At 51.1% G+C, this 13,990-nt stretch overlaps 1 protein-coding gene across 2 annotated transcripts in view; it reads left to right on the forward strand.

The window, feature by feature from the left end:
* The window catches only part of SUFU (SUFU negative regulator of hedgehog signaling), a 110,828-nt gene that overhangs the window by 83,257 nt on the left and 13,581 nt on the right, over positions 1-13,990 (forward strand). For both annotated transcript variants that reach the window (XM_040254306.1, XM_040254305.1), the window contains exons 9-10: positions 11,150-11,284; positions 12,790-12,928. In XM_040254306.1, the coding sequence (XP_040110240.1) occupies positions 11,150-11,284; positions 12,790-12,928 (274 nt within the window). The remainder of the gene's footprint in view (positions 1-11,149; positions 11,285-12,789; positions 12,929-13,990) is intronic.

The raw sequence follows: 13,990 nt of genomic DNA on the forward strand, positions 1-13,990 counted from the left end.
ATGTGTCATAATTGGCTCGTTTATACCACAACTCCTTCTTGACACGAAGCCTTGTTGCCCTCATGTTCAGAAACAAAATCAGCCGTACCTCTGGCCCCTCCACCGCTTCAGGGCTGGGGGATTTCTTTCTCTCTTGAGGCCTCACTTCCTGCTTCCCAGAGAGGCAGGCTCCTCTGGGTAACCTGCTCCTCTCCTACTCGCCCCTGCCAGCCCTCCTCCCACCGTCTTCCCAGAAGGGGAGCCCTTGGCCCTCTTTGGGGCTTCTTCCAGCGTTTCACAACCCCTGCATTCCAGCCGTGAAATTTGTATCTGGCTTTTCCCAAGATGATCAGTTGAGAAAAGCCTCCTTCGGCTTGCTGGCGCCTCCCTTCCCACTGCCCGCCCGCGTGAGTTTGGGAAGCAACTCCTCTGTGCCACTGAGGGGAGCCCAGCTTAGGCACTGTGCCTGCCAGCATTTGTAAGGACCTGGGTCAAGGGGGGAAAAGTCACTGGCATCCCGTGTCTGAGGTGGCTGGCTGAGACGTGGACTGTGGTGCAGAGCCCAGCCTGTGCGCCTCAGCCTCTGCACAGGCACTGGGAGATGAGCGTGGTCAGGTGCACTGCGTGGCGAGGCTCGCCCCTCTGTAAACTTGCTGCAGTGCTGGGAAGCTGCCTCGGTGTACCAGCCCTCCTCCTTTTCCCTCTGCAGTGACTCACTGACCGAGGCTGGGGGACCTCTAGGGAACTTTCTGGATCACATAACAACCCCCCTGCCCCCGCAAAGAGGGACAGGGCTTCTGGGTGTGTGTGCACATGTGTTGGTAGGGAAGGTTCCTGGCTGTGGGAGAAACGCTTTGTGGTGAGGTACCTTTAAAAAGTACACTAACCATCATCACTGAGCTCTTTCAGTCTTCTGGAATTGCACCAGCAGCACTTAAGGCTTTTTTTTCTTGTTGCCTTAACTTTCTGGAACATTAAAGTTTTGTAGCATGACTTCTCCCGTCGTGGCATTGTCAGCTGTACCTTCCTCCAACATGTACCGGAACACAACGTGCGTTTCTCTCCACGTTAATAAGTGTCTCTGCTCCCATCTGTCTGGCCGTTTGAAGAGGGGGTCCCTACTGCCTCAGTCCCCATCTTGAAGAGCTTGTGACCTGGCCAAGGAGTCATTCTTTAAAGAAAACTGTGTTTTGCTTTCAGGCTTCCCAGGTGACGTTAGTGGTAAAGAACCTGCCTACCAATGCCAGTGCAGGAGATGTAAGAGACGCAGGTTCGATCCCTGGGTCGGGAAGATCCCCTGGAGAAGGAAATGGCAACCCACTCCAGTGTTCTTGCCTAGAGAGTCCCATGGACAGAGAAGCCTGGTGGGCTACAGTCCATAGGCTCGCAGAGTCAGGCATGACTGAAGCGACTTAGCACGCATGTGTTTTGTTTTGTTCAGCCTATGAGGCCCATGAAGATTAATTAGAAGAAGACAATATCTCGTTTGCATCCAGTGAATTGGGTGAAGGAAGGTGAGTTTCCATCTGGGAAAACAGCTGTGCTGTTGCCGTCACTTCCCGCACACAGGGCAGGCCTGGATAACCCTGCTCCGGGGGCTCCACCATGTCAGCACAGTGGCCCGCCAGGAGCCCACGTGTCACGCTGGTTCCCCTCACCCCTCCCACCCTGGGGAAGTACGGTGGTTTTACTGGAGAGAAAACCCAAAAGAAAAAGAAACAGCCCTGTTCTCAGGGCCCCTGCCAGGCCCCACAGGGCTGACGAGGGGAAGGGCCCAGGCTCCTGTGAGCCACTGTTGTCTTGCTGAGCGCCTGCCTTCACGTGCCCTTCTCAGAAATGTACATTTGAAAGGGCAGAACAAGGGCTCCAAAGCGCTCCTGCCTGGGTGAATTTCTGTTTGAACTCCATTCTCTGTCCACTTCCCCAAAGAGGTGAAGCTGTGGCCATTGTTAATGCCCCAGCCTCAGAGTTCATGGCCAGGACGTCAAAATTCCCAGTCCACACTGCGTCTCCTCCTCCTCGAGTCGCACAGTCAAGAGTATTTTTATCACCCACCCTTGATCCTCAGTGTCACCCAACACTTGAGCAGTGAGTCACTTCTCCAGGGAAGGGAAAAGGAAGGCTCAAAGGTGAGAGCTAGAGAGAGGAAATGACTCAGTGTCTCAGGAAACAGAAAGCCAAGGGCTCTAACTGGAGCTTGCTCATTCAGGAGCACAGGGGTCCTCGTCCCCGACCCGAGTCAGACCACGCGGCTGCAGGGTGGAGGTCCCCGGTGCCTGGAGGAGTTAGTAGTTGATGGAGGGATCCACCAACCTTAGCACGATGCTTCCTCACTCTGATTTCTTCACCCACACTCCATCCCACTATTCTATCATCACATTTTTCTCCATGGGATGTTCACAGTGAAAATACTGCATTTTGTCATTTGGTTGTTGGTGTTGGCCTTGTACCCTTGTGTCATCCTCATCAGAGCATTTGTCTGGACTCAGCGATAACAGTACCTGTGGAGTTAAGCTGGGGCCCTCACTCTACCCACACCCTGTCCCAGTCCTGCCCTGAAGGGAGACCTGCAAGTGCTTCTTTCTCTGGAAAGTTCAACGCTTTCGTCAGCAATCTGAAAGCAAAAGGAACAATCTCCCAGGCTAGTGGGCAGAAGCCAGAGGTTGGACTGGGCTCAGCAAGCCAAACCCACTTCACTTCTGAATCATTGCCAACCCGGGTGCCCTGGTTCCTGTTCCCTGGCGTCCCCAAGGAGAAGGCCCCAAGTCATGTAGCCAGTGCAGACGTCATCGCTGTCACAGGACTGGGATTGTGGCTGAAAGGATCGAGGTGGTTGGGCTCCTCTCCTTTCTACACTTGCTGCCATGGATAGAATGTGACCAACACCTTTAGGCTAAAATGGAAAAATTAAGACTTTTCAATCTGCTGAGAGCAAGAGTGGAGAGGAAACATGGCTACGGTTCTGTCAACCTGTGAAGTGTGGGTAGGGTGACCAGAAGCATGTACTGCGATCTGTGCAGTGCTCGAAACAAGGAGTCTCTCCTGCCGTTGGAAGGAGAAGGCGTGTTAGGATATATAAAAAGTCCCCTTATACAGTGGGAAGTGTAAATATAGAATGTGTTATATAGACAGGTGGTAAAAAAGAAAGAAATGGGAAGATTCAGATCAGTTGCTGAATTACTGAGGCGCGCCTCTGAGCCATCCCATAAACCATTGCTCAGTGTTCCCAATACAGGAAGGACTCTGGGTTGGACAGGTTCTCTGGCCAGCAGGCATTTTTACTAAGTATCACCATGTGCTAGGCCCTGTATTGTGGATTACTTTTGTCCCCATTTTACAAATTAGAACACAGAGATTTAGCTAGATTTTATAACTTATCCTGGGTCAATGAGCCAAGATTAAGAAGGTTCAGACCCAAAATTTGAACTTTGGGTTTTTTGAATCCAGATCCAGGCCTCATCACCACTAGGTGCTGCCTGTAAAAGAGGATAAAAGTAGAGGAGGTGTCTGCCCCTCCTCAGGAAAAAATAACTGGAAAGAAGGCCACAAAAGTCTCCGAACCGGAGCACAGAGTAAAGCTGGTGTTCATTTGCCTGCAAACTCCCAAAGGTGACAGATCAGAGAGAAGCACACTAAAAAATAAAGTGAAATCTGCTAGAAGATATGTTCCATCGAAATGAGTGAAGAAAATACTCGGGAAACAAACAGGATCCCCCATGAGAAAGAGGGGAGAGGAATCGCCAGCATGAAGGTGAAGGGTGATCCCGTGAGGACACCTATGTAGCAAGAATGGAGGGCAGTGAGCTCAGACTGGAGTCATTTGGAAGGATCCTCTGGAGAAATGTCTTTAAGAAGATAAAATTGATAAATATTTGCTCTATTTGAAAGTCTTGGGACAATCTGCAGGCCATTGGTAGTTAGTTTAGGACTGAATTATTGAAATTCATAGAAAACAATACAGTTATTAAATACAAGAAAAATAGAAAATTACGCTAAAAAGGAAAAGTAATCATAGTATATACTACATGAAAGTGAAATGAAAGTGAAAGTCGCTCAGTCATGTCTGCCTGTTTTCCACCCCATGGACTGTAGCCTGCCAGGCTCCTCTGTCCATGGACTTCTCCAAGCAAGAATACTGGAGTGGGTAGCTGTTCCCTTCTCCAGGGGATCTTGCCAACCCAGGGACAGAACTCAAGTCTCCCACACTGCAGGCGGATTGTTTACCAGCTGAACTACCAGGGAAGCTCAGTTGTGAATAGCGTTAGTATTGTATAATAACGTAAACACTTAATACTGATCCAAACAAACTTACAGTACAGTTATCTTGGGAAGGAGGGGGTGTGAGATGAAAGGGAGCTAAAAGCTCATCTTCCGTAGCAGGAAGTCAATGGGTATAGCCTAAAAAGGGAATAACGGGAAGTGGAAATACGTTAGAGGTATTGAGGAAAGTCAAAGAAGTGATATTGTAGGAAGTGTTACAGCTTACCCTGCATAGTGAAAAGAATGACATATTCCAGGTATAAATCACAGAATCGGTACTAAGGTAATCCCTGGTCACTCAGAGGAACTTCAGCTTCCCCAGCATCAGGCCGAGAGCTCAAGGTGAGCGTTGTGTAACTGTCTGACAGGCCTCCTGAGAGTGTCTTGCCGTGGGGTGAAGGAGTTGATGGAGTGCCTCGCGTGCACCTGACTGACTGGCAGGGAGGCTGATGCCATAGGTGTGACAGGTCCTTGGGACAAAGTACTTAGGCAGAGCAGGGTTTAGGAGGGAAAACCCTGGGCCCTGTCAGAACACTGCTTGGTCAGTGGTCCTCAGAGGGAGGGTCCCTACAGCCTTGGAAGGGACTTTGTTGGGGATTAAGTGACAAGGGATTCCTGTGGCTAAGCTTGGAAGATACTGGCGTACACAAAGTGAAACTGGTTTGTTTGCCCTCCATAGTCCTCCTCAGATTCCTCGAAATGCCAGCATTTTATGAATCTCCCATCTGAGATGCAGCATGCTGCATCTAGCCCTCGCCACATCTGCTTTTCTAGAAGTGTGTCTTACATTAAAATTCCATCGAATGCCCTTTGGGAAGCCCTGCTGTGGTTTCTAGGAAGCAATTCTTTTTAAGAGTTCAGGGGAAAAAATAGATGTGTCTTCGTGGCCTTGGAAACCCCAGAAGGAAAGACCACTCAAAGGGATGGGAGGCTCTTAAGAATAAATATTGTGGTTATATGTTTGCTGGCATCAGGAAGACCTAGGGGTTTTGTCTCAGCCCTTTATTGCCTCATTGTGCGATTTGGTTCTAGTTATTTAAGTATCTGAGTTTCAGTCTCTTCATCTGTAAAATGGGAAAAATAATACCTATTTATAAGGTTGTTATACGGTTCATGGGGTTCTCAAGGCAAGAATACTGAAGTGGTTTGCCATTCTCTTTTCTAGTGGACCACGTTTTGTCAGAACTCTCCATCGTGACCTGTCCATCTTGGGTGGCCCTGCACGGCTTGGCTCATAGCTTCACTGAGTTATGCAAGACTGTGATCCATGTGGTCATTTTGACTAGTTTACTGTTATTATGGTCCTGATGCTGGGAAGGACTGAGGGCAGGAGGAGAAGGGGGCGACAGAGGATGAGATGGTTGGATGGCATCACCGACTCTATGGACACGAGTCTGAGCAAGCTCCGGGAGATAGTGAAGGACAGGGAAGGCTGGTGTGCTGCAGTCCATGGGGTCACAAAGAGTCAGACATGACTTAGTGACTGAACAACAATAGGGTTGTTATAGAAATGAAAGGAACAAATGTATACCGGGTTTAGCATAGGACCTGGCTTCATAGCTGGGCTTCCCAGGTAGCGCAGTGGTGAGGAGCCTGCCTGCCAGTGCAGGAAGTGCAGGAGGCGTGAGTTCTGTCCCTGGGGCTGGAAGATGCCCTGGAGGAGGAGATGACTTCACAGGTGGTACCTCTTATTATTATTGTGGATGGTCCCCTGAAAACTGAAAGGAGGTGTAATATCTCTGGGGACCCGTACAGATATGTAGAGAAGTCTTTATGTAACTCAGAATATTTTTGAAGAATTTGAACAAAAGCTAGAAGAAGTATGTTAGACCAACAAGAAAAGCTAAAACTCAAGAAGAGCTAAGTCTTGTAAAAAAGTGCTATGATCAGCAAAAAGGACTATTTTTTATACTTCTGTTTAGAACGAGAAGAAGAAAACCTAGGTCCTGTTGTTTGGACAGAGCGATGTTAATCAGAGACAGAGAGGCAGCAAAAATTTACCCTAGTTCTCTTAGCTTCCATCTCAAATAGAATGCTTATCAGACTAGGAAGAATCACATAGGCATTGATAAAAGAGGATTGAAGCCATGATTTCCAATCTCCTGGTCCACATGTATTGCACCCCAGAACACCAGTCCAATTGGCAGATGAGATTCAGGAAGCTGGTGTCAGTAATCTCTGAGGGAATGGGAGAGAGGTGTTGGCAGACTGAAAGCACTCAGAAGTTCCAAGATGTGAAAAGCATCTTTCACTCTCTAGACTAGCGAGCTTGGTGTCAACTCACAGGGAAAACTCTGGGCTAGATTGTTCAGTGAGTAGGCTGTGAACACTCCCTAAGGAAAAACAGTGAGGCTTGCTTTCACAGAGTCAGGCCTGCCGGACCTTCCTCACTGCCTTTTTAGAAACACTTAACCTATTTCTACTTGGTAGATAAAGGAAGTGCTATAGACCTCATATAGGTGGGGGTGAGCAAGACATTTGGAGAGTATCTTCTGACATCATCATTGGCAAGACACAGAAATGTCTACAGAACATCCAGGAGGGTGAGGGACGTAGCAGTGGAATGGTTGGGTTGATTATAATCGGTTGGATGAGCATACCCAAAGAGTAATGATGTCAGTCTGTCAGCCCGTCTGCCTGGCCCTGTCCTGTTCACTGTTTAATCAAAGCCTGGGATGAGAACAGAGATGGCAAGTTTATCAGCTTTGTCAGTGATGTGAAGTCGGGGGAAATGCCAATATGATGTGTGCCAGAGCCAGATTTCAGAAATATCCGGACCGCTCGAAACCCTGGCTGAGTAACAGCAGAGTTCTGTTTTAAGCTCCAAATCATCTGGAGTACACACAGGCGGGGGAAGAAGAGGTTTAAGCTCAGTCCATGGGAGAAAGCCTGAGGGGGATTCGTTGACAGAGAGAGTGCGGTATAAGTTGGTAGTATGACGAGGTTACAAAGAATGGACAATTTGATGACAGTTTTAATAGAAATAAAGTATCCCAAGCAAGAAAGCTCACAGTCCCTCTGTGATCTGTGCTGGTTAAACCACGTACTGTATTTCCACACATGGCACTTCAACTTCACTTCTGGACATGACGCTAGAGTTTGACAAGCTAGAGTGAATGCAAGGGAGAGTTACTTGGATGGATGGATGATTTAGGACCTTATCTTAAGAATATAGTTGAAAACCACAATAACAACAGCAAAGAATATTGTTGAAAGTTGGGGCTACAAATCTTGGAAGAGAAACTCTTGTTGGGCTGTGGGAGCAGCCTCGGGGATGTACAAGGCTGTCATGGAGGATGAATTAACCTACTTCTGGCTGACTTGAGGACCAGTGGATGCGAATTGCAGGAAGGCTCACTGTGCTCACTGCACAGGAAGGGAGCCCTGCCAGCACGTCCCTCAGCAGAACAAAGGCCTCAAGGGGTTTTGTTGACCTGTAGTTGGGCCTTCCAGAATACCAGTGGTTGACCAGGGCCCACAGTGACTCCTGCCCCATCTCAGAAGTCCCCCTCCCAAGCCCAGGGTAAGGACCTTTGCTCAGAAAGGGGGACTGACTTGGCTAGAGGCACTTGGATTCTGGGCCCAGGGTAAAGGCAAATAAGTCTCTATTAGCTATCAACATTCCTGCATGAGGAGCAGATAGACTTCTAGAGGCAGCCTGCTAACATCCTGGTAATGCATTCCAAATACGTTTTGAGTACCTACTACATCCCAGGCACTGTTTGATGCTTCACCTAGGTCATCTCATTTAATCGTTATAAGGAAAGGGTATTATTATTCTTCCTACCAAGAAGATAGTAAACCTTAGAGAGAGGTTAAGTTATTTGCCCAAGGTCATATGGGACTCGAACCCCAAACCTACGTTTATTAGCCACCCTGCCTCCCCAAGCATACTTCATCACCTGGCTCCATCTCCCCAGCAGCCCCTGGAGGTTGCTGGCTGCCACGCCTTCCCTCGGAGCAGTTCTCCCCTCCAACCCTGAAGCTCTGCCTTCCCCTCCGCTAGGAACTCAGGGAGAAAACAGCGCAGCTGAAAAATTAGGCCACGCTGGCGAGCACACTACTTATTTTTTTATGACTAAGATTAAGCTGACAACCGTGCAAAACATTGCAAACCTGTGTCGGCTGCAGATTTAATACCTCACCCAGCCCACACAAATAATTCATGCTTCTGCATCGATGTCCAGAAAAAACAAATCAGCAAAAAGCTGGCTCCTGCGTGTGTGCGTGCATGTGTGTGTGTGCGTGCGTGCGTGCGTGCGTGTGTGTGTGTGTGTGTGTATCTGCCCTGTTTCCATTGAAGCAGCAGGCCGGAAATACCCAAGCTCCAGGACTGCAGATCTAGCATTTTGCAATTTTTTTTTTTCTCTTTAAAGATTAAAGTACGTTTTCAAATGATTGAAGGTTGGTGGGAGGTGTAAATGTGGGCACTTGTCACATTAATTCTTCAGATGATTAAGTTCTTTTCCATTTCTTTAAAGCTGTTTGCACTTGGGTTTGATGTCCTCGTTCCGGGTGAGTGTGTTGTAGCAGTTACCAAGGTGACTTTAGCTGACTTTCAACAATTTATTTTTCCCTCCAGCTTGAGACGTCTCTAGCCCTGTGTGCTGTTGATTCTGCTCTCCCAGCCCCCTGCCCCCACCTCCCAGTTGCTATTCATCCGCATTTTTGCCCGTGTCAGAGAGGCCTGCTGCCCGGCCCCATCTGGCAGCTGGGCTGGGAGCCTGGTGGTGGGTGATGTGTCTCAGAGGTGACACAGGGAAGTAATGGTGAGAGTCACACCCTGATTCTTCCTCTTAAACTCACTCTGTAACTGTAGGCTTATCCCCTCTCCTATCTGAGCCACAGTTTCCTTACCTGTACAAGAAGGGTTAACCACAGAAAAATTTACCTGGTATAAGGTCCTCCTCTGGAGCAGAGTAAGGGCTCACCAAAGAGGGCTGCTGCCTTTCCTGAGTCCTGCTCTTGTCCAAGCCCCAAGGCTGATGTTTGGTGTTACCCTCCTCCGAAGGGAGGCGTGTTGGCCAGGGCCTCAGGGGAAGAGAGCTGGTCAGAGGTCTGAGGCTCCCACGCTGGCCTGCCACAGCCCAGCTCTCTGACCTTGGATGCTTTACCGGCTCTCTTTCTTAAAGGAAAGAGGTAGATGAAACACCCTCAGAGTTTCCTACCAGCCCTGAAATTCTGTGACCTGCTTGGCCAGCGTGTTTTGTCTTCTTCACAGGTCTCCTGAAAGGGCTTGTCAAAGGAGGTGCTAGGGCAAAGGGCAACTCAGAGTTGGCTCTGGGAGCCCAGAGGAAGAGACTACTTTGTGAAAGAGCAGTCACATCTGGGGGTGGATCCACGCAGCTGGTGGGAATGGTCCCTGTTACTTGGGCTTATAAGTCGCTGCCTCAGCGGGGCCCCGTGCTGCGCCATGTCACCCTCCATCCTGCCTACTGACCTCACCTCCTCCCTCTGGGGAGGTGCTGAGTGTCGGGGTGCCTTTTGGGCCACAGGCTGCAGCCCTCATACCTCCAGTGTGTAAGGAGGTTATCAAACCCAGACATCCTGGATGGCTTCTGCTGCTTGAATGATAAATAACTAAAGCTTCTCCCCCAGCATTTCTTTATTACATTTATTTATGTTTGGCTCTGCCGGCTCTTCGTTGTTGCGTGTGGGCTTTCTCTAGTTGCTGGGGCTACTCTCTAGTTGCGTTGCACAGGCTTCTCTTGTTGCAGAGCACAGGCTCTAGGCACATGGGCCTCAATATTTGTGGTGTGACGGCTCAGTTGTGGCACAGAGGCCTAGTTGCTCCTTGGCATGTGGAGTCTTTCCAGATCAGGGATTGAACCCACATCCTCTGCGTTGGCAGGCAGATTCTTACCCATTCCACCCCCCAGGGAAGCCCGTCACCCAGTATTTTGATTGGACACTTGACTAATTATTTTGAAATTCACAGTCCAAATGGAGATCTAGTCTTTTGAATGAGATCAGTGGGTAACCCTCACTTCTGGCTGGGGCAGATTTGCGAGGTCATCACTGGGGGCAGCTGAATTTGAAAGAGTGAATCTTAGATTGCAAAGGGGCCCTGTGGCCCAGCTGTGGAGCAAGCTGTGGGTGGGAAGCAGGACAGGAAGGGGTGTGAAGCAGCAGCGGCAACGTGCCGTGGCGGGAGCCTCAGTCAGGAGGAATCTGGTACCGCACTGCTGGGGCCCAGTAGGGTGGTGGCCAGTCCCGCTGCCCAGCCAGGCTCACAGATCTGAATCCCGCGAGCCTTGCTCTCCACCCTTCGGTGAGGCCTGTGTCATTTCCTGTTGGATGAAGGGTGTGTATGTCACTGTAGTTGTGGGCCGCCAGCAGGAGTGTGCATGCTCTGAGCCTGCTGTAATGTCACAGCCTTTTCAGGGTCAGCTGGAAGGAAGCTTTCAGAGCCAAGTCCCCTGGCACTCTGGCACCCCAGCATTGAAGAACTTGGGGTCTGGGGCTCCGGGGCAGCAGAAGAAGGGCTCCCAGAGACCCCTGCTGCTATCTGAGGGAAGAACAAACCACTGTGACGTAGCTTTCCTACAGTATGTTGGCCAAAGATGAGGTTTCAGAACTAGACCCACCTGCGACCAGATCCCAGCTCCACAGCCCCCGCTGTGCAACCTGGACAAGTTACATCACTTTCTTGATCCCAGACTCCTTATCTGTTAAAGGGCCGTAAAAATCGTGCCCACCTCACGGGGGCGCTGTGCCCACCATGCTAGGGGTGCTTCACACAGCAGCTGGCACTTGGCAAATGCGGGCTGAGTGAATGGTGGCTGTTGTTATCTTTATCATCAGTCACCATCCTTGTCGTTGCACAGGAGCCCAGCCTGGGAGCCTCCCGTCCTGCTTTGCCCTGCGGTTTTCACCTTGTGCTGAACCTGTTCCTGTGTTTGCTTCGCAGGAGCCGCAAAGACAGCCTGGAAAGCGACAGCTCCACAGCCATTATTCCCCACGAGCTGATCCGCACACGGCAGCTAGAGAGCGTCCATCTGAAATTCAACCAGGAGTCAGGAGCCCTCATCCCTCTCTGCCTCAGGTGAGCGCCGCAGAGCACAGCTTGGCTTCAAGGGGCTACCAGGCCTGTGCTTGCCCCTCCATGCCTTGGCGGAGTCTAGGACCCTGGTGGGGAGGAGAGCTAGTCAGGCAGCTCCAGCGGGCAGGCCTGTGGCCCCCAAGCCCACCAGTAGCCCCCACGTCACTGAAGAGCTCTCCTTTGTGCAGAGAAGTGTTCCCCCAGCCCTGCTCCCTTACAAAGGTCCAGAAACCTAGAGTGTCTCAGACCGCCCCCCTGCCATCCCACCAGCCCAGTGGCAGGGTCCCTGGTAGCACTGGGGTGGTAGGGTAGGGGCTCCTGAGGGTGGGACTCTGTTTTCTCCTGCTTTGCTGTTTTTCCATGCAAAACACTCAGTTTATACACCCTGTGGCCCACATACTCCTTGAGGGACTCAGAAGCCCAGACTGTGTCCCTTCTGCCACCATCCACAGTGCTAGAAACCCAGCCCCAGGGCCAGAATGCAGCTCCCTGCATGAGGACGCTGCCCTGGGGGAACCTATGCAGCTGGCTTCCTCCACAGCCCCGGGGTTCCACCCTCAATTTTACAGCAAGAATAACTGTAAACCCAGACAACAGTGACAGGAAAGAAGGGGGTTGTACTTGCTGGGACCATCCCCACTATCCCAGAGCCTGGGTGGAAACCAGCCTGGCCCAACAGGGCAAAGACAGCCAGTGGTCAGTGACCAGTGGCTGGCCAGGCCCCTATACAACCCCCACACCCCGCCAGGACCCCAACCACCTCCTCCCCCAGCTCCCTCTCCTGCCCAGGCTCAGGGCCTTTAGGCTGGTGAAGGGTTAATCTGAGGCAGCCTGAGGAAGCCAGGAGCAGGTTTTGCTTCCTTTGCTGACTGGCATCTCTGTCCCCGCAAGTTGCCCCTGCCCACCCTTCCCCCAGGTGTTATTTCCAGACTGGGGGTTAACAATAACTTTTGTGGCTCTCTCAGAGTGACCCTACTTGGCTTCAGCTTTTTTTAAAGATATGGACTTGGTAACCATTTAAATCTCACGAGAGGCCTGGGAGTGGGTGGACCAGACACAGGGTTGTGCTGTGAGGGCGCTGTGCCATCACCCAGGGGTATGGGAAATTTGTTTAGGGGCTTCTTCATCCCCACCCTCCAAACAAAGAGGGGCCCGATCCCCCTTTTAGCTCTGGGCCTGACCTTGGGCATGTTACCACCTGGCCCCTCTGGCCTCAGTTTCCTCACCAGGACACAGAAGAGGTGGACCTCTCTCCCCTTGCAGCCCCTCTGAACGTTGCTCTGGTGTCTGCCAGCCTTGAACACTTCGGAAGGATGACAGTAGAGAACTCGTGAGAGGCTTCTCTTGGGAGGTGTTGAGATGAACATGTTTGGTTAAGTCCCCTGTTAGTGGGCAGGTGGTCAGTCAGGAGGGCATTTTCCAGGCACCCCATCCCAGGAACGTAACCCCCACAGCCCCCGAGCGCCCTGGCCAGGCCCCCTCTCACTGTCTCACGTTCACACCCCCAGGGGCAGGCTCCTGCACGGACGGCACTTTACATATAAAAGTATCACAGGCGACATGGCCATCACCTTTGTCTCCACGGGAGTAGAAGGCGCCTTTGCCACCGAGGAGCACCCTTACGCAGCCCACGGACCCTGGTTACAAGTGAGAAGGCTCTTTCTCTTCTGCCTGCCTCCTTTCCTGTGCCCACCACCTCCCTGTCCTCCCTTGGCAAGCTCCGGGGGTGCCTTCCTGAGGGGCCAGTGGTGAGATGCCATGTGGTGTGTGGATGCTTCCACCTAGCCCACCAGCTCTAGGAGCACTTCCTGGCCTCCCCTTGTCCCCCAAGACAGGAACGGTAACTTTCCAGGCTCTGGCTGTGGATAATTCTGTTTGCCATGGAAATTGAGTTTTGAGGGATGTGTGACTTTCTGCATTTCAGGTAAACCAAGGTACAGGAAATGAGGGGTGCAGCAGGGTGGGAGGGAGTGTGGAAGCCACTCTCCGCTATATGGGGAAGCCCACCAGAATACCTAGAAAGTAGGCATCTGAACCTGGACCGGGCAATGGGCTGTGATGGGCAGGTCTCAGCAGACCAAGCCTGCCCCCTCTCATCTAATGGTCCTCCTGTGTTCCTGACGGACACCCAGCTTCTCAGTGCAAACCTGCTGGCTTTTTCCAGAACACTTTGTCCTTCCTTTGCTCTTCTGTCTGGGGCACAGCCTCGGGCCATTGCCAAGCAGGGTACCCAGACCTGACAGCCACAGGCCTCCTTCCAATCCCCACCCTGCCCAGGTCTCTAACGGGTACTTGGCCTGGTCCAACCCACTCCCAGATGTAGTAGAGGAACAACATCCTATTTTGTCTTTTGGGGGCATGGGAGAAGGAACACGCCACCTTACCTCTCAGAAAGGGAATCTGACCCTAATGTAAAAGATGACTCTGCCTTGTCTGTGGTGTATCCTGGGCAGTGGGGGGCAGCAGTGGGCAGGGGGATTACAGTAGAGAGGAAGAGAATCCTGGGCAGTGGAGGGCAGCAGTGGGCAGGGGGATTACAGTAGAGAGGAAAAGAATTTTGCTGGTTCTGTGGGTTTAGGCCAGTCTGGAGGGTCTGTGAAGTGTATTTACCATTAATGCAGGCATGCTTTTAGTGTGTGTGTGTGTGTGTGTGTGTATGTGTGTCTGTGAAGTGTATTTACCATTAATGTAGGCATGCTTTGTGTGTGT

This window comes from Oryx dammah, unplaced genomic scaffold (assembly GCF_014754425.2).
Source record: "Oryx dammah isolate SB20612 unplaced genomic scaffold, SCBI_Odam_1.1 HiC_scaffold_14, whole genome shotgun sequence".
Classification (NCBI taxonomy): domain Eukaryota; kingdom Metazoa; phylum Chordata; class Mammalia; order Artiodactyla; family Bovidae; genus Oryx; species Oryx dammah.